At 36.8% G+C, this 25,053-nt stretch overlaps 2 protein-coding genes and 1 long non-coding RNA gene across 3 annotated transcripts in view; 2 read left to right on the top strand and 1 right to left on the bottom strand.

Moving 5' to 3' along the window:
• LOC131526020 (fibrocystin-L-like) overlaps positions 1-11,488 on the top strand; it is a 39,108-nt gene extending 27,620 nt beyond the window's left edge. The window contains exons 50-76 of the mRNA XM_058754080.1: positions 146-297; positions 986-1,145; positions 1,266-1,452; positions 1,543-1,631; positions 1,761-1,915; positions 2,042-2,171; positions 2,302-2,420; positions 2,565-2,694; positions 3,303-3,476; positions 3,781-3,884; positions 3,977-4,100; positions 4,959-5,080; positions 5,364-5,454; positions 5,960-6,108; positions 6,220-6,342; positions 6,434-6,545; positions 6,647-6,763; positions 6,864-7,029; positions 7,645-7,877; positions 7,979-8,143; positions 8,250-8,407; positions 8,760-8,895; positions 9,009-9,350; positions 9,441-9,595; positions 10,390-10,536; positions 10,655-10,808; positions 10,907-11,488. Of these exons, the coding sequence (XP_058610063.1) occupies positions 146-297; positions 986-1,145; positions 1,266-1,452; positions 1,543-1,631; positions 1,761-1,915; positions 2,042-2,171; positions 2,302-2,420; positions 2,565-2,694; positions 3,303-3,476; positions 3,781-3,884; positions 3,977-4,100; positions 4,959-5,080; positions 5,364-5,454; positions 5,960-6,108; positions 6,220-6,342; positions 6,434-6,545; positions 6,647-6,763; positions 6,864-7,029; positions 7,645-7,877; positions 7,979-8,143; positions 8,250-8,407; positions 8,760-8,895; positions 9,009-9,350; positions 9,441-9,595; positions 10,390-10,536; positions 10,655-10,808; positions 10,907-11,112 (4,100 nt within the window). The 3' untranslated portion in view covers positions 11,113-11,488. The remainder of the gene's footprint in view (positions 1-145; positions 298-985; positions 1,146-1,265; positions 1,453-1,542; positions 1,632-1,760; positions 1,916-2,041; positions 2,172-2,301; positions 2,421-2,564; positions 2,695-3,302; positions 3,477-3,780; positions 3,885-3,976; positions 4,101-4,958; positions 5,081-5,363; positions 5,455-5,959; positions 6,109-6,219; positions 6,343-6,433; positions 6,546-6,646; positions 6,764-6,863; positions 7,030-7,644; positions 7,878-7,978; positions 8,144-8,249; positions 8,408-8,759; positions 8,896-9,008; positions 9,351-9,440; positions 9,596-10,389; positions 10,537-10,654; positions 10,809-10,906) is intronic.
• Positions 3,447-9,219, bottom strand: LOC131526022 (uncharacterized). Its single transcript, XR_009267356.1, has 5 exons — positions 9,084-9,219; positions 8,231-8,399; positions 3,995-4,123; positions 3,729-3,874; positions 3,447-3,582 (listed from the first exon to the last, which is right to left on the bottom strand). It is a non-coding gene; the product is annotated as an uncharacterized LOC131526022 (long non-coding RNA).
• Positions 11,489-12,156: 668 nt separating the features above from the next.
• Positions 12,157-14,772, top strand: gdf6b (growth differentiation factor 6b). Its single transcript, XM_058754070.1, has 2 exons — positions 12,157-12,636; positions 13,372-14,772. The coding sequence occupies exons 1-2, from the start codon at positions 12,279-12,281 to the stop codon at positions 14,259-14,261; spliced, it is 1,248 nt and encodes a 415-aa protein (XP_058610053.1). The 5' UTR covers positions 12,157-12,278; the 3' UTR covers positions 14,262-14,772.
• Positions 14,773-25,053: the final 10,281 nt, after the last annotated feature.

The following is a 25,053-nucleotide window of genomic DNA, read 5'->3' on the forward strand; positions in this document are numbered from 1 at the left end:
CCCTCTAAAATGATTCTAAACTGAAAATAACTAAAGATTTTGTACACTAACATTGAGGGAACATTCTTTAAGTTGAAGTGGGCTGTTATGTTTAGAAAAACATCTTGGTTGGCACAGTTCATCTCAATTTCATATATCTCTTTAGGGACATGTGTGCTTCCTTTCCTTAAAAAACTGGTGACCCACACATTTGGCTGGATGGCGATGGTGCCCACAGGCCAAACATACAACTGGTACTTTGATGGTGCTTCCCAAATCACCAACATCTCGTACAATGGAATGGTCTACGGCTTTCGGGTAAAGTATGAACAATGCACAATAATCCAATGTACATTTAAAGGAAAAGTTCAACATTTAAATACCCATATAATATATCGTGCACTTTCAGCTTCACAACTTTGCAGAAAGTTTATGTTCACATACTGCTACATGACACACTGCATGAAAGGTAATATTCGAAAAGGCATAATATGGGCACTTTAAAAGTCTTTACAGCTGTTGTCATGCAACAACGGTTTATAATGATCATGTCACACTTCAAAAAGGACTCCATACTTCATTTTCAAACTTTTTGATGCCTGGGATTAAAAAGAATATGCTCTATATTTTGATGTACCTGTATAAAGACTTATTTTTCTAAAATATTCAATTGATATGTTTATGGATAGCATGTTGTTTGTAACATTAATTAGCTGCTATGTCATCACCACTGAAGCCAATGCTAATTATTCTATCCACTATGTCATGTTAGAGTTATACATCTGAAGAGAAACATTTAATCTAACAAATTAGATTTTCAGAATAACTATTGTTCCAGTGAAGCATGTTAAAAATGATTGCAGTTTATATTGTTATAATATTATGGTTTTTAAATGATTGATATTTTAAGTTAACATTAACAAACCCCTGACCCAAAAGACTTAAATGCTAAATTTACAATTTGTGCAATATATAACATGTTAATGTGTCTCTTTCTTAATGATAGCCAGAACATTATGTAATTATCAACCACAACCTGACCCAGACACCTGACCGCTTCCGCATAATAGACGACAGGAATGGCTCCTCCCAGCCCCTGAGCCCCACTGCGAATGTAAATGGGGATTGGTACTTCAACCAGACATCTAAAGACCTCTATTACATGGGTAAATCTGGTCATCTCTTCACCCAAGATATCTATGCTATCTTTCTATTCTATCTTATTCTATTTATTTCCATAGTAGTACTGTGCAAAGAATAAAAGATTTAGAATTTTGTGTCTACAGTGTCTGGAAGAGACCGTGTTGTTAGCCGGAGGAAGAGGAACAGTGTGGACCTCTCAGTTGTAGACAGATCGCTAGACTTCAGAGTATATCAGTGTTACTATCCCAACTGTATCCAGCCCCTCCCTGGTTCTGTAGTCACACCAGCCAATACAACCAACACAACCAGCCGCAGGCCTGCAAGCTATGTGTATGTTACCACACATACTCAACAATAATAATAATAATTATGTATTTTATCTGTTTATTTCACTAATAAAACATATCCTGTTGGTATTAGCCTCTGGTCAAATACATCATTTTGGAGGTCAAGCTCAGTGAACAACTTCAATGTGCCACAAGAAGGCTCTGATGTGATAATTCCAGCTGGTAAGCACCTCTAATGTCACAAAGCCCAAGCAAAGACAAAAAGGAAAAGCTACTCAACCATATGGTATGTCATTTTTAGTAAATCCTATAGTGGCCAAAAAATGTACACCATCTCATTCTGTCTCAAAGGCATTTGGATGGTTGTGGATGTTGTAGTCCCCTCCCTGAACAAGCTGAAAATAGTTGGAGTTCTGGAGATTCCAGACACAAACAATGGCACCTCCACCGGCAGCGTTTCTCAATATAACAACATTGTTCTGAATGCCACATATATCTCCATTCAAGTAAGTAAATGACTACATTCAAATTGGCATAGACATTTTAGGATCATTACACCAACTAGAACCAAACTCCTCATGTGTACTAATTTAGTTGATTCTGTTCAACTCTGTACATGTTCACTCAATCAGGGTGGACGTCTGATTGCTGGCTGGCCTGATGAACCCTTCAGAGGTCAACTACAGATCATACTGAGAGGAAGCCATTCCACACCAGACTGGCTATTGCCATCTGGACTAAACCAAGGGTCCAAAGTGCTGGGTAAATGAACATAAATAAAAGTCAAGATATCTTGTAAAGATGTCATTATTTAACATTATTTTCTTTAGAGAACCTATTAATCGTCTACCAACTTAAAAGTGTTGATTTCAGTAGAAACGTTGTCTTATAGGTGTGTTTGGATCTCTTGACCTGTATGGCATGCCACACAATGTGTATCACACTAAGCTTGCTAGCACATCCCAAGCAGGAAACAGCACCATCTCACTACAGGAATCTGTGGACTGGAAGGTCAGAAGCTTTTAAAAAAATAAAAACGGAGAGATTTAGAAAAATCTGCTTGTGTGATTTGCAGATGCCATTTAGATTCCAAGCTCTGTTTGTGCTCTGTGAGTCCTCTTTGTTTGAATAAAAACACTCTTTTATTACCTCCAGGTTGGGGATAAGATCCTGCTGTCCACCACCAGCTATGACCCTTGGCAGACGGAAATCCGCACCATCACTGCGGTCACAGATTATGGCCGCACGCTGACTCTGGACCAGCCTTTATCATACACACACATTGGTATGTCCTCCTAGATCCATTAAAGCAAAAATAGGCATTGTGCCGTATTGATAAGCTATTAAATATTGTTCAGAAGCTGGGGTTGGTTAGATTTCTTTTACATTTTTGAATGTCTTATGCTCGCCAAGGCTGCATTTATTTTATCAGAAACACAGTAAAACAATGATGTTGTGAAATATTATTACAATTTAAAATTCTGGTTTTCCATTTCAATATATATATTTTTAAATGTTATACAGAATATTTCTGTAATGATAAAAAATTACTTCAGAAATAATCCTAATATGCTGATTTGGTTCTCAATAAGCATTTCTTATCATCAGTGTTGAAAACAATCTTGCTGCTTAATATTTCTACACACACCATACATTTTTCTTTCATCCATAAAATTTAAAGAAACAACATTTAATTAAAATAAAAACATTTTGCAAAATTGTATGTTTTTACTGTCACTTTTTTATGAATTTAATGCATCCTTGCTGAGTAAAAGTATTCATTTAATTAAAAAAGATCTTACTGACCTCAAAGTTTTGAATGGTAGTATATAATTAAATAACTGTTTTAAATGAATGCATTATATTTAATATTAAATGTATCTGGTCAAATAGGGGAGCGCTATAGTGTGCCAGGTACTTCAAGAAGTTATCAGCTTGCAGGGAATGTGGCTTTACTGACCAGGAACATCAAGATCATCGGTCAGGAGTATCCAGAAATGAACACACAGTCTTATGGAGCAAGAGTTCTGGTGGGAACCTTCTTCAGCGGAGGATTTGATTTCAGAGGTATAGACGTTATAAAATTCTTATGTTGGGCCTCATTCTTGAAATACTATCAAGTACTACAAATACTACAAATTATAGGCTACACAAAACCATAAGGCCCATTCACCTGGAAGAAAATGAGAGAAAGCAGAAAAAAATAATAATGTTTTGTTGTTTTAAATAAGCAAAAATCTTCTGAGCAATTATTTTTAAAGAGGTTCATGTTAATATAATATTTCTGTATTTGCACATAGCATCACTTGCTAATCAGACCTTTCCAGCACATTGTAAGTAACAAAAACTTCTGATGATACTTGCGTCACAGGAAAAGCCCAGATCAGAAATGTTCAGTTCTACCACACCGGGCAGGAGGGATGGAACGACCTGTCAGACCCACGATACTCTCTGGTGTTTTATAACTTAGGAGGGGTGAGAGAAAGTCTTGATACAGTACATGCCCATTCTTTATCATCACATTCACACATGTTCCTGTCAGCTACTTATTGTCACAATATTTTTAGGTGGTTGGTGAATCTTACATCAAGGGATGTGCTTTCCACAACGGCTTTGCTCCTGCTATCGGTGTTTTCGGGACAGATGGACTGAGTATCGAAGACAACGTGATCCATCACACGGTTGGAGAAGGTACAGATGCAGTGGTAGCTTCGCTGTTCAATGTTAACACAAAGGAAAATACTATTAAACAAAATGTAATCACTATGCAGCAGGGTGATATAATTTAGCACTATAATTATTGTAAGGGAATTTACAGTAATGACCCTCGGACCAGGTGTGTCGAATGAAGACCAGAAGTCAAGAGATTCGATCAAAAATGAAGAAAATTTACTGGAGATAGTTTGCAGTTTCATCAGCAGAAGTCAGCCTCAAGAATCGCAATCGAGTTCGTAGGCCGCTCTGCTTACACTACAGAAAAACCAGTAATTATACCCTAGCAGAGGATGCTAATTGCATCAATACATCAGTCAGCAAAATTCTGATTGGTTCTAAAACCTAGATAAACATAGACAATTTCCACATATGGATGTAAACGCTTCAAGCATATCTCCATCTGATTGGGCAGACGTCAGCGATCAGGGATCATACAAGATAGGTGTCTTCCGGATACCTATTTTTGGTCAGGATGGCGACAACTGGCAGAGACATTCTTCTAACACACACACACAGAGCATTTATCAGAACTTCGAGGCCGCCTAGCCCTAGCTAGAATTTTATCAGTATGGTAATGGTTCGTTACACACACACACACACACACACACACACTATGAAGTCATCATCTTAGAGAGTGGAAGTACAGAATAAAGCAGGATTCTTTAATATCTATTAAGCGCACATAAGGTTACACATTTCACTCTTGCCATAACTTGATTAATAGTCAAACAAGAAATAATGTAATAATATAATTAATATCAATATGAAGGATCTGGCAGCTGGGCATCCACTCCTTCACTATTCTGTTCTGCAATTACTATTCTAATTTCGCAGGAATCAGAGTCTGGGGTGACAGAAATGTGGTCCGGAGGAACTTGGTTACAATGACACTGTGGTCTGGATCATACAATGGCAGAGCGGAGGAATTCAACTTTGAATGGAATGCAGCCATTGAGGTACCCTTTATAGAAACGTACTGTGATCAGATGGCAATACCATGGTACTTTGTTATATAACAATACAGAATGATTACCATATACATTTACCATGTTATTTAGATGGTGATTCAAGAATACCATGGTACATGTCCAAAAAACATAGCATTATTATCATGGTCTAAATGTCTAAAACGCCAAAAGTACTTTTTTTTTTTTTGTGACAATAGAGAGAAACCTTTTTGCCATATAATCATCAATAAATACCAGATAAAGAACCGATGCATTATTGTTCATTTTCTAGGTGAGTGAGGCAACCAATGTTATTCTTCAAGGGAATATTGTTGCTGGCTATGAACGAGTGGGATACCGAATTGATGGAGAACCATGTCCAGGTATATAAAACTTTGTTTTAAAAGAGGAAATTAATTGAATACGTGACATTCTACGGTGTTAATTCCAAGGCTTAAATACTTGTTTAGTATTCATTATGAATGCACAATTTTAAAATTCTGGCTGATACCGATAAGCTGATCATTTCTGTATGTTACGACCAATTACCAAAAAATGGCAGATATTTCAATTCTATACTGTTTTGTCTATTTTGTAAAATTGTTTTAATTGCTACATCACAATATATAATGTACAGTATATTTTTTTTGACATTACATTGAAGTGTTTATTACTGTATTAGATACTGTATTAGTCTAGATATAGTATGTACAATATTAAATGATGGAAAAAGCATGCACAATTACATATACTCTATTAGCAGATATAATTAAGCAAAAAGTATAACATTAACAGAATATCATACTAATACCAATATCTTGTACATCCCTAATATGAACCTTTAATGTTTAGTATTTACTGATTTAATTATTTCAACAATGTCACAAGGATCTCCAAATTCAGTGGCACAGTGGAGTCAGAATGAGGCGCACGGTGGTCTATATGGACTCTACATGAATAAAGATGGACTTCCTGGTTGCTCTCAAATCCAGGGATTCGCTGTCTGGAGAAGCTTTGATTTTGGCATTTATGTCCAAGTATGATAAATGATCCACAAACTTCCTACCATAATTGCTAGTTATACAAATGCATTATAGTGGTCTGGTTATTATTATTGATTTTAAGTAATGTTCTCTCCTCACCTCCAGGTATCCATGAATGTGTTAATTTCCAACATAAGCCTGATTGATAACGGAATGGGAATCATGTCTCTAATCTACAGTCCTCCCTCGCTCAGCCACGCATACACTGACAAAACCGTCCGAGTACAGGTGAGGAAGCACTATATGTCTCTTCGGTCAAAACAACTAAGAAAGCATTCTTTTAGTAATATATATATATTTTTTTAAATCATCACTTCAGGGTGCCCTGATTGTAGGCAGTAGCCCCAACTTCAACTGTTTGGACAGTCTATCCACAACTATGACATACGTTGCACTCAGCAGAAGTCACAAGGCCCCACGTCCTCCTAATGGTACAATACATATTATAGAATCATCCATTCACTACTGAATAAATTTAATGTGACTGATCCATTTTCGGAACTAATTCTGACTGCATTTGTATGTTCAACAGGTGGCAGGTCTGGAATTTGCTGGCCGACATTTGAATCGAACCATAACAATGGACCACAAAAACCTCTCACTGGACTGATGAGCTACAACGCCATAGCTGGTATAATGACGGTCTCTGGTGAGTCTCGAAATGTGTATGAATCTCCAGTTAAATACCTTCTACAGTCAGCGAAGATCTCATATAAAAAGTAATTACCGTTTTCTCTTTCTGATTCCAGATACAACTTTTGTTGGGTTCAAGAGTGTATGCTCAAAAGAGGGAAATTACATGTTCATGACCAACCCGGTAAATGAGGATCTACAACATCCAATCAGTGTTGAGAGGATTTCCAAGATAAACAGCACAGAGGACTCTCTAGCGTTCATTCATCGGCCTGATCTGGGGTAAACTGAACATAGGTTTTCTCTCACTCAGAATTGAACATTGGTGCCCTTAATGCAACAGCACGTGACCATGAAAATTGTCACCAAAAATATGAAATTTGTGATCATTAATCTATATATTATTATTTATAATATTCTAATATAATATATTCCATATGCTAGCTGTCAAAATTTTGGAATAATAAAGATTTTTTGATTTAATGTTTTTGAAAGAAGTGTCTTACGCACACCAAGACTGCATTTGTTTGATCAAAAATACAATAAAAACAGTAATATTATGAAATATTACAATTAAAAACTCATTTTTTTCTATTTTAATACATTTTAAAATGTTATTTATTCCGGAGATGGCAAAGCTGAATTTTCAGAAGCCATTATTCTAATATGATTTATATTAGAAATCATTCTAATATGATAATTTGCTGTGTATAATTTAATATATTCTCAAAAGAATGAACATTTTTGACTGATTGGGTCCTGGGCTGACCAAAAATCATTGAAGAGGCATGATATTTTAACAAAATATTAAAGACAATCAAAGTTTAACTTAAAATGTGCACATAGCATTGCTTTAAGATAAAAGTGACTGATTTATTTCTTCCTCTTTTATATCAGCAAGGTGAACCCTGCAGACTGTGTGGACATGGATTGTGATGCTAAGAAGAAGACTATTTTAAAGGATCTGGATGGCAGTTTCCTGGGTGCCGTGGGAGCAGTGGTGCCCCAGTCTGAGTACGAGTGGGACGGGGATCCCAGGCATGGGCTGGGCGATTACCGCATCCCCAAAGTCATGTTCACCTATCTCAATGGCAGCCGGATACCTGTGAATCAAATCGCTCCTTACAAAGGTACATCTGAGGACAATTGATTACTTGCGCTGCTCTAAGAGAGAGTGCTTAGAATGATAAGAGTTGCTTCTAGCATTGATGTTGCTGGTTTCCCTGTGCAGGTGTGATCAGAGACACATGTACGTACATGAGCACCTGGCAGAGCTATAAGTGCTTTGGGCTCAACTATAGAATGCTGGTCATAGAAAGTCTGGATGCAGACACAGAAACCAGACGTCTTTCACCTGTAGCCATCCTGGGGGACAAATATGTGGATTTGATAAATGGTATGACTCATAACACCCCTCCTAATGCTAATTTAACATCTACCACAAGCAGAAAAAGGTGTGTATTAATGAATTTTACAAACTTACTCTGAATATTTTGTCACAGGCCCGCAAGATCACGGCTGGTGCGCTGGCTACACGTGTCAGAAGCGAGTATCTCTATTCCACGCCATTGTTGCCACCAATAAATCCTTTGACATCTATTTCACCAGCACAACACCACAGAAGCTGAGACTTATGCTGCTAAATGCTGGACCTACAGAGGTAAGTCAGTAAGATGGATTAGATAACACGCAGCCTTTACAGGTCACAAAATTTAAATAAATAAAAGGCATTGTAAGAAAAAAAAAAAACAATTTTATTTTTGTATAATTTCTCATGTGTATTATTACATTTACATTGTTTACATTTAGTCTTGTTTCTTTTAAGAATTTCTTATCTACATTGTTATTAATTTTTTATTTACATTGTATTATTTCTATTATCTAAGATTATCTGCAATTATTGTGTTTCTCATTTTTTGTTTTAGCTTAGACAATATTACAATAGACACTTTATTGAATTTTTTCAGTATACTAAAGCACTGCATTCTACACTAATCTTCTGTTGTCCTCAGGCTGTCAGGGTAGCTATATTTTACTCAAACCCTCAGCGGCTGGATGTGTATGTTAACAATAATTTGATTGGTCCAACAAATGCTCAGTGGAATGCAGACAAATCCGACTACACGCTGCGTGAACCAACATATACAGGTAGAGTACAGCATGATAATTCATGTTAAACAACTCTCCCAGCAGGCTAGAAGACCAAAATCATTTTTCAACAGATCATAATTCCTATTTTAAATCCTCTCTACGCTCCTCAGGTCAATATGTTCCTAGTTTCAACTCCAGTCATGGCTCCAACTTTTTTGACCAAGACTACAAAATGATGAACATACTACTTCGTGGCTCGGAGCCGGTCCAAATCCGCACCTCTCCGGTTCTGTTCCTGGCCTTCAATCTCCCGGCCATGACTGAGGAGGAGTTCTTCGGGGCAAATCTGGTCAACAATCTGGCTGCATTCCTGAAAATACCCCCAAACAAGATTCGAATCACCAAAATCGTCCGTGAGGGAACTAATGCAAGGCGGCGGCGCTCAACAGGACTGACGGTGGAGGTGGAGATCAGGGAGCCTCCTGTCCAGAATTCCACCAGCAACAGCACTGGTTAGAGCCGGCATCTATAGTGAATAAAAATAAATAAGTGTTTAGTGACAATACATTGTCTGAAATTGTATATTTATATACCGTCTGCAGAAGAAGACCAACAGTTTGAGGTCCTGAAGAACATTGCTAATGATCTGGGCCGCGCTGCTGTCTCCGGCAATCTGAGTCAGTCCATCGGCTTCAATGTGTCGTCCCTGGGCATTATCCCTCCTCCTCCTTCTTCCAGTGACCCATCCTGGAATGATGTAAGATTTTATTTCATATTTTATGATATCAAGCACCGTTTAGAAATTTTAGGTGAAACATGTAACACAAAGTTGATATTAAAAGAAATATTCTGGGTTATTCCCAACTAACCAAGCAAAAATGAGTGAGGTAGTATATATATACATCTCACCATTTTTGCTTTTTTTTTTCTCCAAAGAAAATGACACACATATATACAGTCAAACCAAAAATTATTCAGACACCAGATACAATTTTTGATATTTTTTTCCTAGTGGGTGCAGGTGCAATAGTTAATTTATGTAAGCGAGGATAGCAAAATAAAGTAAATTGTGACATATTATACCCAAACATTCTTCATAAAGTGGACTACAAGTAAAATCGCTAAAAATTTGGAACCAAAAATTATTCAGACACTTTGACCTGACCATGTTTTGCTTAAGTGTTTTTTATTCATTGCTAATGCAACTTTTTTACACCACAGACTGAACAAAATTAAGCATTGGTTGACCTAAATTGGTATCATCTAATTGTGTACTTAAATTTAACAGCTGACAGCTTTCAATATAATTCATTACATGCCTTTCTATCGGAGTTCTCTGAAATTATCAAGATTAATTTGTTCTGACACAGTTTAACTCTGAGTTCTTGTCATATTTCATTACCACTTTCAAAACTATAGCGAAAAAACTGTGATAATGTAAGAAATGTTGACGGTGTCTGAATAAATTTTGGTTTGACTGTATAAATCCCTTCGTATAAATTTAAGTAATGTGGCTTTTCCTCATTTTAACTCTCTCTCTCTCTCTCTCAGGTGGCCACTCAGGAAGTGACCCGTGAAGACCAGCAGGTGGAGACAGTCAAGGCAGTATCGTCCCTGGTGGTGGTGGTCCAGCCTGTGGCGGGACTGTCCCCCGGTCTCCTCAGTGTGCAGCCCAGTATCATGGCTGTGGACACAGCGGTGAGACAGACGCTTCCTGATTTCATTAAGAATACCTAAAACTGTAGTTTTCAGGCAATTACTAGAAAACTGCACCTGGTATCGAACAGGAAGATCATCTTTGTGTGTCTGTTTTCAGGGTGACTGCGTGTCTGTGGGTGTGACGACTCTAACCATATCAGCTGTGCTCAAAGATGCTAATGGAAATCCGGCAGAGGGTCTTCAAGGAAACACCACCATCCCATTCAGTGGCTGCTGGGCCAATTACACTGATTTAGCCATCTTTACAAGTGGTGGGTCGCCTCTGTTACACAAATTCAATATTTTGGGCTGCTGTCAGTTGTTATTTTAAGTGTTTACAGTAATTGTTCTCCTTGTACCTCTTTCACAGGTGAGAACTTGAAGTTGGCCTTTACTCTGAATGAATGGAAGGCTGAGTCCAGATCTTTCACACTCAGAGCAGCTACAACTCCATCTTCTGTGGTTGTCACCACAGACTACCCCACCATCTTTGACTCCAGTCCAGCTGTCTTGTCACAGTCTGTGCATCTGCTCATGCTGTTGAGTGGTCTACTCCTTCTGCTTATGAGACCCTAAATAATCACAACACACAGTACACTCTTATAAATATATTACATTGTCTACTAATGATTTGTCTTTGTCTATAAACTACTATTGTTTTTCCATATGATCATGATCTGTAAACCACAACTATAAATTCTGAGCACATAAACTCATAATAACTGTAGAACAAAAACAACTTTTGTTGTTTTTCTATATACAGCATAAAGTCAGCATGAAATGAAATGTGTAATCGTCTTTTCTTCCCTACTAACATACTGTATATCCAAGTGAAACTGCTTCTTGAATGAGAAAAAAAAAAAGATAATTGATTGGATCAGATCATGAGAGCACATGAATTAAGAAAAAAAATTATATGCACAGATTTCATGAGGTATAATAAACACTGTGATGTTCCATAAAAAAACAAGAATTGTCAGTTTTGATTTCATGGTGATTTTAAACAATATCTGCATTTAATTCCGACTTCATCTCAAATTAGCCTTCTGAGGTGGAAATTACATTTTAAACTTTTTTTATCCATAGACAAATACAATATTTTTTTCTAAAATTAACGTTCCTTTTTTTTTTTTAACACATTACGTCTCTTATTTATCATTGAAACATTTGATATGTATTATTCAACAATTGGAGGATGCAAAAGAAAGAAAGGACCACTAGAGGGAGATAAAGTCCACAGCGCTCAATCCTCACACTTACACCTGCCGAACATTGGGAAAACTTTGTTGTTCACATTCATGATGCGCTTAAAAGAAATTAATTAAAAACGTGCAAATTGTGTTACTTTTCTTTTTTTAACGATTGTTTCTTCATAGCAGTTACATCCGTAGCCTATTTAAAACGCTATGTGGTACCTTGGTTCTAATAAAACCTTATAAATAAACCAATATGATATAAAACATATACAATACTTAAACGTTCTACTGTTAATCGCGCATATTAGAAATGATGAAAGTAGCATAATCTGAAAGCCGGGTAGGAGGCAGAGGTCTTCAAGTCTTGTTTGGATTGAGTTGAGCTAATAATGTCACGACGGTACTTAAGGAGGCAGTTCTTCAGAGGAGCTGCTCTCAGTCTGCGCTCCTCCACACACACACACACACACACACACACACACACACATGTGATGTGTTCGTGTTTCTCCCAAACAGGTCCTTCTTTTGTTCTTGTGCATTTACAAGATGTGTTCTTATGGAGTCTCAGGGGTATTTTTGACTTTTACGTTACTTTTGCATTTTCTTTGTGTTCACTCAATAAATCCTCTGTTTCCAACCGCATCCAAAGGCATGAAAGTGTCCAAGTCTGTTCCTGCTGATGGCCACAGAAGAGCCAAATACGGCAAAAGTACATTGTCAGCATCACCGTTATCAGGAGAGGTACAGTCACAGCGGGCGATCAAGGATGCGATTGAACCTCATGATTACATGATCTCCATCTACAAAACCTTTTCCGCGGCTGAGAAACTAGGACTGAACGCGACTTTTTTCCGCTCGTCAAAAGCAGCAAACACCATAACGAGTTTTGTGGATGAGGGTCAAGGTTAGTTATTTCTTTATTATTTAACAACAGGTTTCAAATTCGTTATACATGGTTTTTGCTCCGAGTTTGTGTTTCCATTTTCAACGGGTGTCAGAATAATTACAGTACAGGTGCGTATGAGAAGAAAGAAAAATGCTGTTTCTTATTAGACAAAGTACGACAAATGAGTGGATTATTGTATGTGTCATATAATCCTAATTAAATGCTATTAAATAATAAACAAGAATCCTCTATCCTTAAATAATAAATAGCCTAAGAATCGCCTAAGTATCAAAACAACTTTTGACAAATGATCCAAACTTTATTTTTACATTCTACACTTTTCATAAAAAAGTGTGAACAAATTTCAATATGAGACACTTCATTCTTAATTTGTTGCAAAATAATTACATTACAGATGCATTGAGAGAAAGTCTATAATTAATGATTTGGCCAAAAAAGTATATTGTATATTGTATGTGTGTGTGTGTATATATATATATATATATATATATATAACCTCGAATATTACTTTTTAAAATTGTATAACTTTTCATTCTTTTTAATCTATTTTTAATCTATAACATGAAAACAAAAAAAGCAATCAATCAAGAAGGAAAGTAATTTCGATCTTAGTTGATTGAAACATTCTTCTTCTTCTGCATTCACCCGTTTTATCTCTCTATGCCCCTGTAAACTGACTTTGTAAATACTGTACAGCCACTGTTCACTAAACATTTCTTCTCTTTGTTCCAGATGACCTTTTGAACTCTCCACTGTGGAGACAGAAATACTTATTCGATGTATCGACTCTTTCTGAAAATGTGGAGCTCTTGGGTGCTGAACTGAGGATATACACAAAGATCTCCGGAAGCTTCCGAGCATCTGAGACGGGCCCAGTGGAGATACAGCTGCTCTCCTGCCAGTCGCACACCGTCCTTGATTCCAAAACCTTGGATCTGGAGGATGCGCATAAACCAAAATGGGAGGTTTTTGACGTATGGGAGATTTTTAAGGAACGTCAGCATCACTCCCACGGGACGCGCTTCTGTTTAGAGCTCAAGGCGATGCTTGATAATCCTGAAAGGGAAATCGACTTGCAATATCTTGGATTTCACAGACATGGCCGTCCGCAGCTAAAGAAAGCCATATTGGTTGTTTTCACAAGGTCAAAAAAGAGACAAAGCCTTTTCTATGAAAAAAGGGAGAAGATTAAGCTGTGGGGTTTGGAAAGTCTTGGGAAGGAGAAAGGACCTCACTCGAAGTCCCGACGGAGAAGACGGACCACTTTACCCAACCGCCATGGCAAGAGGCATGGCAAAAAGTCCAAATCTAGGTGCAGCAAAAAACCCTTGCATGTGAATTTCAGGGAACTGGGTTGGGACGACTGGATCATCGCACCCTTAGACTATGAGGCCTATCACTGTGAGGGCATGTGTGACTTCCCTCTCCGATCTCACCTGGAGCCGACCAATCACGCCATTATACAAACTCTCATGAACTCCATGAACCCCAGCAACATGCCGCCCAGCTGTTGCGTCCCGTCCAAACTCAGTCCCATCAGCATCCTGTACATCGACACAGGAAATAACGTAGTGTACAAGCAGTATGAGGACATGGTGGTGGAGTCCTGCGGCTGCAGGTGATTGTGAAGTTCAAACTAATGAGGAAATGTAAATAAATGTGTCTGACTTCCTGATCTGTCTTCAGAACACTACTGGAATTCCTCAGCTGAAGTGCAAATCACATCTGGAAATATGATTTTGGACTGGAATCGAGCACAAAAATATTACTACATCACTCTTAGTTCCATTTCACTGGCCATTTTTACACTTAAATTGTTTGTGTGTAAAAGACAACTTCAATCCTACAACACATTCCTGCTTTAAATAGCTGTATTTTATGGACTGATATGTAAATGATTTTTTAAATGTACAGGCACAAATTTTAATTTATGTTCAGTTACACTAAGTTATTTTCACATTTATTCAGTAATAATATTTCACACATAAATAAGCTATTTTAGTTATTGTATCTATCTACCTCATTGTACAAATTATGTTAAGCTACCGTGTAAATGTCTTCCTTTGAGAGATTAACCTCATGAAAGGTTTTGTAAATATTTTATAAAAAGTATGAACCACATTATTCCTTCAATAAAATACCACAAAATTAAATATATTTGTTAAATATTTCTTCTTGAATATTACCTTATTGTTATTGCTTGCATTCACTGCACAAGCATTTTTTATTTTTTTTATTTGAATGTTTAATAATTGAATAAATAATTTTAATGTATACACTAACATTCAAACGGTTGGGGTCAACGATAAAAAAAAAGACTGAAGACTCAGCTGAAAATTCAGCTTTGCCATTACAGGAATAAATTACATTTTTAAATATATTAAAACAGAAAACAGTTATTTTAAGTGTAATATTGCTCAGTATTACATTTTGTATTTTTAATCAAATAAATACAGCCTTGATTATTTGTTTCCCCCAAAACATTAAAAAAAAATAGATCTTACTGACCCCAAACTTTTGAATAATAGTGCACCCTGATAAAAGCATGAATAATACCCCCAATAAAGGAATGAATAATACATTGATATTAATTGAAGTATGCTATATATGCAGTATATTCACAGTACATCAGTCTGAGCCTTGAAATCTGATTTTACCATTAACCCTTGTGCGACCTTGTGTTTTTTTTATCATTTTGCCTGTATTATTGCCAGCTGCATAAATTTTGGCACTGGTGTGTATTTCTATTGGAATTGTACTATTTCACCGTCATTTCATTTAATAAATCTATTTTGCACTAGGTACAAAAAAATAGTTCCTCTCAGGACCTTAAGGACAAAAATGTCTCTATTGAAACCCATTAAAACTGCTATTTTTAAACGCAGTGCCATTTAACTGTAAAATGATGCAATTTTTGTTAACAGGCTTTCATTCTGTTGGCAAGGCTTCAAAATTTAATTTTTTATCAGATGGTGCCATTTATTTCAGGTTTGGCCTATAAAGCAAATATTTGCTTTATTCCCGTTTTCTGCTCTATTATAGAGCCAAGTGGATAAATAATGCAGCTATAATTGTGTGGGTGTGTTGGTATGGATGTCAGAGTGTGGTTTGTATGTGTGTCATAAAAAAAAACTGTGTGTGCGCTTGTAATATTTGAGAGAGAAAACCTCTACTGCAAATCACAAATCCAACCATTATGTGCACCAGCGGAGTTTTGCTGGCATCTAATGGGAAAAATTTGGTACTGCACCCAAACAAAATCTTACTGAAAGCTCATTTTTTGAGATATCAACCTCAAATTTGGAAACCAACTTGGTTAGATTTATGGCTTTGGTTTTCTAGCAGGTTTAGAGTTCAACATGTTTCATAAAATATACATTATCTCACAGAAGTGAGTACACCCCTCACATTTTTGTAAATATTTTATTATATCTTTTCATGTGACAACACTAACGAAATTACACATTGCTACAATGTAAAGTAGTGAGTGTACAGCTTGTATAGCAATGTAAATTTGCTGTCCCCTTAAAATAACTCAACACACAGCCATTAATTTCTAAACCGCTGGCCACAAAAGTGAGTACACCCCTAAGTGAAAATGTCCAAATTGGGCCCAATTAGCCATTTTCTCTCCCTGGTGTCATGTGACTCGTTAGTGTTACAAGGTCTCAGGTGTGAATGGGGAGCAGGTGTGTTAAATTTGGTGTAATCGCTCTCACTCTCTCATACTGGTCACTGGAAGTTCAACAGGGCACCTCATGGCAAAGAACTCTCTGAGGATCTGAAAAAAAAGAATTGTTGCTCTACATAAAGATGGAGTAGGTTATAAGAAGACTGCCAAGACCCTGAAACTGAGCTGCAGCACGGTGGCCAAGACCATACAGCGGTTTAACAGGACAGGTTCGACTCAGAACATGCCTCGCCATGGTCGACCAAAGAAGTTGAGCGCATATGCTCAGTGTCATATCCAGAGGTTGTGTTTGGGAAATAGACGTATGAGTGCTGCCAGCATTGCTGCAGAGGTTGAAGGGGTGGGGGGTCAGCCTGTCAGTGCTCAGACCATACGCCGCACACTGCATCAAAATTGGTCTGCATGGCCGTTTTTGCTGTTGGTCTGCAGTTTGCTGAAGACAAGCAGACTAAGGACATGGATTACTGGAACGATGTCCTGTGGTCTGATGAGACCAAGATAAACTTATTTGGTTCAGATGGTGTCAAACGTGTGTGGCGGCAACTAGGGGAGGAGTACAAAGACAAGTGTGTCTTGCCTACAGTCAAGCATGGTGGTGGGAGTTTCATGGTCTGAGGCTGCATGAGTGCTGCTGGCACTGGGGAGCTACAGTTCATTGAGGGAACCATGAATGCCAACATGTACTGTGACATACTGAAGCAGAGCATGATCCCCTCCCTTCTATTCCATCATGATAACGACCCCAAACACACCTCCAAGGCGACCACTGCCTTGCTAAAGAAGCTGAGGGTAAGGGTGATGGACTGGCCAAGCATGTCTCCAGACCTAAACCCTATTGAGCATCTGTGGGGCATCCTCAAACGGAAGGTGGAGGAGCGCAAGGTCTCTAACATCCACCAGCTCCGTGATGTCGTCATGGAGGAGTGGAAGAGGACTCCAGTGGCAACCTGTGAAGCTCTGGTGAACTCTATGCCCAAGAGGGTTAAGGCGGTGCTGGAAAATAATGGTGGCCACACAAAATATTGACACTTTGGGCCCAATTTGGACATTTTCACTTAGGGGTGTACTCACTTTTGTGGCCAGTGGTTTAGACATTAATGGCTGTGTGTTGAGTTATTTTAAGGGGACAGCAAATTTACACTGTTATACAAGCTGTACACTCACTACTTTACATTGTAGCAAAGTGTAATTTCTTTAGTGTTGTCACATGAAAAGATATAAAATATTTACAAAAATGTGAGGGGTGTACTCACTTCTGTGAGATACTACTGTATGTGTTATATAAAATATTGTTAATAAATCATTTTCATAAACTTAAACCTCTATAAAAATATTTTTGGTTTCACTTTTTAACCTTTTTTTTTTGTTTACTTCAACAATAAACTGCCATGGGTCTCCTTTAAAATGAGACCAAACTTAAGTCTGTGCTCCCAAGCTTCAAATTTTTATGACAGTTTTTTGACATGGACATTTTTGTCCACTATGGACCTATGTGTAACTTCTTTTATTGACGCACAAGGGTTAATGCCATTAATGTAAACTGTCAAAAAAATTTACATTTCAAGAGCACAACAGCTTGTCAACTAGGGAAATACATTTTAAGAGAAAAATTTGTATTACACCTACTGATAAGGGAATAAAAATGGTGTACTTTTGAAAAGTACTATGCCACAAGCTAAAGGTAAAGATATACACCATGCAAAAATACTGTGAGTGGTAGATTATTAACAGAAGTGCAGCTCCCAATTCTCATCTTTCTACACCAGTACTGGTCTGGGTTACACAGTAAGAACGCTAACTGACAAGTGGGATGGAACGGAGTAATTCAAAACTGGGTCTACTCAAGAGAAATACCTGGCACCCTGCTTTCATTTATGCCAAACCGAGATACAAAGATCCAAGTAATCTGTATACCTTCCCTGTAAAGAGCTGAAGGGAGATAATTGCAGTGTTTAGCAAAGGTGAAAATGGGGTCAACAGACACTCAACACAACCTTCCCTGGGTGGCCTGTGTGTCTGCGTGAATAGAGAGGAACACGTACACACACACACACTCACATCTATTGGTAAACGGAGAAACAGTTGAACAGCTCTGACCCCAGTACCAAAGTCGCATTCATTCTCTGTCTGGGAAAAGACAATCACAAAAACCAAGTATGCTAACTTAAGATTAGGCTTGCTTTTACCCCGAGGTCAAAGGTCAAGCATCCTTTTGTCTCTTGCCAATGTGTTCGTTTAACACATCCAGTAAAGAGAGGAAGCAATCAACGCTGCAGAACAAGGGAAAGGAATGAGCGTGATGCTATTACACCAGTTCTCTGCCTCTCTGACACATTGTCAGTCCTCGCTCGCCCGTAAAACACATGAAGATATAAAACACACAGCCACACAGCTGCTGGACAACAATGGACTGGAATGTCATGTGCCTCTAAAGGACATCTGTGGACGGACCGAATGCTGTGATTCAGTGACGGAAGCGGTGAATGTTATCAACTCACATTCTGTCATTCATTAATCAACATTTTTAAGTACAGTCGTAAAGGGATAGTTCACCCCAAAATGAACACTGGCATTCTTTACTCACCCTGATGTTGCTTTAAACCCATATTGTTCTTCCAGTTCAATCTAACTGAAGGTATTAATACATTTAGTTCTACATATGTTTGTGTGTTTGCACAAACACGGAAACATGCACTTAGTGACAGAATCTAAATCATATGAACAACTCTAGAGATGTAGAATGATTACAAATCCTTTCAGATTTAGAAAACGTATTTGTGAAATTATATCAATGGTTATTGTGTTTATTTACTGATATTAATTAAAGATATACACTTTCATTACGTTTATTTACCTATTTTGACATTATAACATTCATTCTGTTCTGTATGACTTCTGGAGCCGCATTCAACACTTTTTAGGAAAAACAATCTATATAATAATAAAATGAAAAATATAGTAAAAATACTATACATATAGTTTTTAATAATAGATTTATATAGTATTTATAATACAATAAACAGATTTGCACCTTTCTAAAAACCTACATTTCTAAAAAGTAAATAATTTTACTGTTTAGATGCTGTCAATACATGTACACTCATATTTGTAAGTTTGACATCAAAGACATTGTTTCAAATTTATATTTCAAATAAACATTGCTTTTTTGAACTTTCTATTCATCAAAGTGTCCCGAGAAAAAAACACTGTTTTCAACATAATAATAAGAAATGTTTCTTGAGCACAAAATCAGCATATTAAAATGATTTCTGAAGGATCATGTGACACTGATGAGTAGAGAAATGGCTGCTGAAAATTCAGCTTTACATCACAGGAATAAATTACATGTCCAAATATATTAAAACAGAAAACAGTAATTTAAAAGTGTAGAAGTATTTTAAAATAGTAGTTTTTTTTAAATCAATAAATGCAGCCTTGTTGAGCTAAGATACTTTTTCAAAATCTTAGGGGGAAAAAACAAAAACATTTACCAACCCCAAACTTTAATGTGTAAATAACTGCAGTATCAATAATGAGATCAGAACGGCTCTTTCATACAAAAAACTAAACCAAAACAAAAAATTAATAAAAGGGCTGGCAAAATTACAAACAGAAAAAAAAAAAACATACATAATACTCATATACACTAAAATGTTAAGACGTGACACACTAGGCTTGATATCAATGACACCAAACAGAATTAGTTTGTGTATCTTGTTGTGACCAATCATAACACTAAGTTTGAATATGTGAAAGTGTAACTGTCCATTTTGGAGCTGGTTAACAATACGCTTGGTAGGGAAAAAAAGCATTTATGGATAAACTTTCTCATCTTTAACAAAGCAAGTGACTTTCAACAATAAAAGTTCTCTAAATTTCCAAAATTAGCTTGTAACAATACATAGAAATATAAAAATGAAAGTGTGCCAGAGATTTCATGTATTGAAAAATATGATTGTGTCATATCAGCTAATAGTGTCATTGATTAGCCTGGCTTAACCAGTGACACAGATACTGTGACTGCTGTGTTTGCACAGATTCAGTCCTTTGTCTTGTGTGTTTGAGGAGATGCCATCTTATGTCAAAGAGTCAAATGCTAGCGACCTACAAGTCAACTCAGCGGATGGAGAGCTGAGAAAAGACATTTGTAAAGTCAACATCAGAAAGGAAAGTGGAACGGTGAGTTTAGATGGTCGGGCAACACTAAAAGAATGGAAGGCTACAGGTCAATCTGCTCTACTTAGCCTCTGTACACAAACGACTGGTGAAGGATTAGCTCGGTTAACCCAATGCGCATTCATCAGATAAGTTAGTAGACTGTCAGATGATCCTGTAACACTTTATCACAGTGTCACTGAACAACATTAACCTGTTAGCTTGTTATAGGACATGCAAAGATTTTATTACTCTTATGTAAAAATACAATTTTATTTTAAGCAGGTATAATATAGCACAATTTGTCTTATAAATGGTTCCACAAAAAAAATAATAATAAGCAGCACAACTGTTTTTAACATTGATAATAATCATAAATGTTTCTTGAGCACCAAATCAACATATTAGAAAGATTTCTGAATGATCATGTGACACTGAAGATTGGAGTAATGATGCTGAAATCCCAGCTTTGCCATCACAGGAATAAATACAAATTTTAAATATGTGAGACCTTGAACCACAAAACTGGTCAATTTTTTTTTTTTTATTGAGATTTATACATCATATGAAAGCTGAATAAATAAGCTTTCCATTGATGTATGTTTGTTAGGATAGGACAATATTTGGCAGAGATACAACTATTTGAAATTCTTGAATCTTATGGTGCCAAAAAATTTAAATATTGAGAAAATCGCCTTTAAAGTTGCCCAAATGAAGTCCTTAGCAATGCATATTGCTAAACTAATTTTTGATATATTTACAGTAGGAAATGTACAAAATATCCTCATGGAACATGATCCTTGATTCTGATTGGTTGAACCGCGTTCGAAGCTGTTGTAAATTACTCTACAAACATAAACCTCTTTGTTTCTGTGTCTGTAGGTGCGTTTACATGTACACTTTTTTGTCATTCCGATTAAAATCATTCCGATTGAAAGATTCGATGAACTGTTTACATGAGACGTTATCTAATCCGATATGGTGTTTACATGTGCCTGTGCTTTCGATTTTAGGATATGCTAATAGCCTACAGTGACAACAAAAACAAGTCACCAGAGGAAAAAACGCCCATATTTACGTTAATATTTTTAATATCTGTTTGCACTTGCTTAGAATAAACGGTTAATATTTGAATCCCTTGCGTTCATTCGAGCGCTCAGTCATATGGCCAGAACGCGATCATAGAAATCATATGTCCCTCTGTAATGCAGCTGAGATTAATTGTACTCTGATACTACAAAGTTGTACTGTACTTAAATGGAACAAATACACGATTTCTTATCAAGAGTTGCTGAACAATGAATCAAAGGAGCATTGCTTTATCACAATCGTGTTTCGTACAACATTCATGGCGTGAGCGTATAAATTCAAGCAGATCGGAAATTATGAATCTGTCATCTATACAAATACAAATGACAAAGGCAACTTTTGGTCAAGTTGTTTATTTTCATTGAGCTACTTTCACTATCATCACTGTGTTGTTTCTAAGCTGAAAAGCAGAAAATTGCGCTTCATTTCAGATCTGTTTTCACTCCGGACATGAGAGCAGATAGTCCGTCACACAGCAAGCGTTCTCCTTTCTAATGTGTTTTAACTGTATAATGGAAATTTTAACTTTATACCTCCACTATTACCCAGTCTCTACTGCAGTGTCGGTGTCCCCAAATCACAGAATGTACCGTTGCCGACATCATCACGTTCACGTTCCGACGACCCGACCTCTGGACGTGATGATGTAGACGCAAAGTAATCGGTTTAAAGTGTTTACATGGCAGGATTTTAATTTTGTTCGGTTTATAGAAAGGTTTATCCCACCCCTCTCAAACCGATTACAATTTCATTCGGTTTGGGCATTTTTATTCCGATTGAGGTGTTTATATGGAGCATTTTCATTCGGATTGGACTTTTAAACCGATTACAATGCTCCATGTAAACGCACCTTGTGTGTTGCTCGTCCACATCAGTTTCTGAGGACCTACATTGTTTGGCAGAAGAATTTTTTATAAATATCATACATTCAATTTTTTTTTTGCTTTGTTTTATTTTGTGAAACCTTGCTACATATATGGAATAACCGTTTTATAAAAGCAATAAGCCCCGTGAAGCCATGGTTTACAGTGAATTTAAAACAGCTCTGCGTTGTGCCTAAAACGTCCCTTAGCTGTTATAAATTCACTGTAAACCACGGCTACTTGGGGCTTATTACTTTAGTTTACATCTTGCAATTTTAAGTTATATCTCACAATTCCGAACTTTATATCCAACTTCCGAATTTGCAATTCTGTTGAAAAAAAATCTGAATTGCGATTTTAATAGTATATTAAATTATTTCCATAATGGGATACAAAATACAAGGTATTATGACTTTTTAATCTCACAGTTCATATATAATACAAACTATGATATAAACTCGCAATTGCCTTTATTTATTATTTATTTATTCCCATGGCAAAAACAGGCTTCCATAGATGACCATTATTTTAAATTGTAATAATATCTCACGATCTCACTGTTTTACTTGTTGCTGCATTGTTAGCTTTTTTGCGGGACATGCAAAGTCATTATTGCGCTTGTGTAAAAATATGTCATTTGAATCAGGTGTGAAGGTGCGCACACTGGCCCAGTTGAAGATCCAACTTAGCTTTGAACTAAAGTCCTCTGAGGAACAAATCAGCACCTCTGGCTGACCTTCATAATCTCCACAAAGCAAGACAAAAAAAAGATTCTCAGTGAGGTTCTGCACCATCTACACGGGGATAAAGCGATGTGGAGATGTGCAGATGTTTGAAATAGGTAGCGTTCAGGAACATATGGCTTTGGTTGAGGCTACCGCAGCGCTTCGCATACTGGGTTTAGTTATACGTGGATTAGGCTACTTAGTGGACGACTCTGAGTCAACTCTAGACAGGTCTGACCCCGGCTCATGTGTTTTGACTGAATGATAATCAGACCTCTGGACTTCTTTTACACATTAGAAGCAGAGCTGATATGACAGGGGCTGCAGTGTTCCTTTACAGTGGTTCGGTGGAGAAAATGTGAAACAGATGAGGGGAGTCTACAGTGAGGCTTTCTCTCTGCCTTAATTAAAAGTGCCTGTCGAGGACGTTTGGAGAGAGTTCGGCTCCCAGATCATTGCGGCATTTGCACATCAAAAGGAAATGACACTGGACACGGGGTTACCCATTAGCAGAAGAGTTTTATACAAAGATCACAGGCTTTCATTTGGCAGTAATGACCTACAGATTGTCTATCCCTAAACGTCCTTCACCTTGTCACAACAAGGCCCACTCGCAGGTAAAACAGCGGGTTAACCAACTCAAAATCCTTTTATCCAACAGTATAAGGCCTTTCCGTGATGTCATGGCTGGTGAGCGTAGTTGCGCAGCTCTGTAATGGTAATTGTTGGTATATACTCGACATGGACTCCCTGAACTCTTAACAATATTTATAGTACAGGTCAAAGTAAATGGTCTTCCCTTAGGATTTGGTCAAGATCCATATTCTGCAAACCAAATGTTACTTTATTCGTTCTAATGAGCTGCACGGAATCCAACAATAAATATGCGGACTAGTGAGTCACTGGCTCTGTTCAGTATGGCTACTTACTGAAATTATACAGTATACTACCTAGTATACTTTTATAAATTATCATACATAAAAATATTAGGCATTACAGAATGACTGAGTAATGCACAATTGTAGTCTTGGAAATATTGGAATGCAGCACTGTAATTCAAATCTGTGTAGAAATGTCTATGAACCAAGACAGATTGTTGTTGAAGAATCTTGACTAATTAATTCCACTTCGTTTCACTTACAATGGAAGTTCAAAAACACTATACACTGGTGAGGCATTATACAGGATACAGTGCCTCACACAGTGTACTGTATATTTTTTATTTGCGTTCAGATTTTTTTTTTTAAGAATTGAATGCTTTCATTCAGCAAGGATGCATTAAATTGATCAAAAGCGACTGTAATTTAGACATACATTTAAAATATTTCAAAAGTATTAGAAATAAATGCTGTTATTCTACATTTTCTGAAGTACACTGAAAAATATCATGTTTGACCGATACACAACTGCATAAACTTAATGACAAAAATAAAATATTTTCTGAGCACCAAATCAGCATATTGGAATGATTTATGAAGGGTCATGTGACATTGTGGACCAGAGTAATGGCTGCTAAAAACTTAAGAAATAAATGACATTCTTTCACAAACATATTTAAAAAATCCTACCAATCCCACAAATTTGAACAGTATTATATATATTGCTAAATATTAATAGTAGTATGTTAGTATATTATTCCAAACCTAACTGTCACTCAAGAATTAATTTCTTGCATACCAAAGTGACATTTAAAAAAAAAAAAAAGCTATCGAAAGAGTCTCTAAAAGCTATATTAGCATCTGTGGGCACTATTATAATATCCTTTGATCACCATACAAACCTTCAAGATGTTAGCATGAATTACATGCCACGAAAGTAAAACGGAACTTTATGGTCAATAAAAATCAGCAAAGTGTTCATTGATTGTGAAACCCTCAGTCCTCTGGAGGAA

The sequence above is a fragment of the Onychostoma macrolepis genome, chromosome 19, assembly GCF_012432095.1.
Source record: "Onychostoma macrolepis isolate SWU-2019 chromosome 19, ASM1243209v1, whole genome shotgun sequence".
NCBI classification, from domain to species: Eukaryota; Metazoa; Chordata; class Actinopteri; order Cypriniformes; family Cyprinidae; genus Onychostoma; species Onychostoma macrolepis.

What these genes read in the sequence shown, in the direction of transcription:
- gdf6b (XM_058754070.1), top strand. Translation starts at nt 12,279, where the DNA reads ATGTGTTCTTATGGAGTCTCAGGGGTATTTTTGACTTTTACGTTACTT. An exon ending in TTTTGTGGATGAGGGTCAAG is followed by an intron (nt 12,637 to 13,371) that starts GTTAGTTATTTC and finishes TCTTTGTTCCAG; the next exon opens with ATGACCTTTTGAACTCTCCA.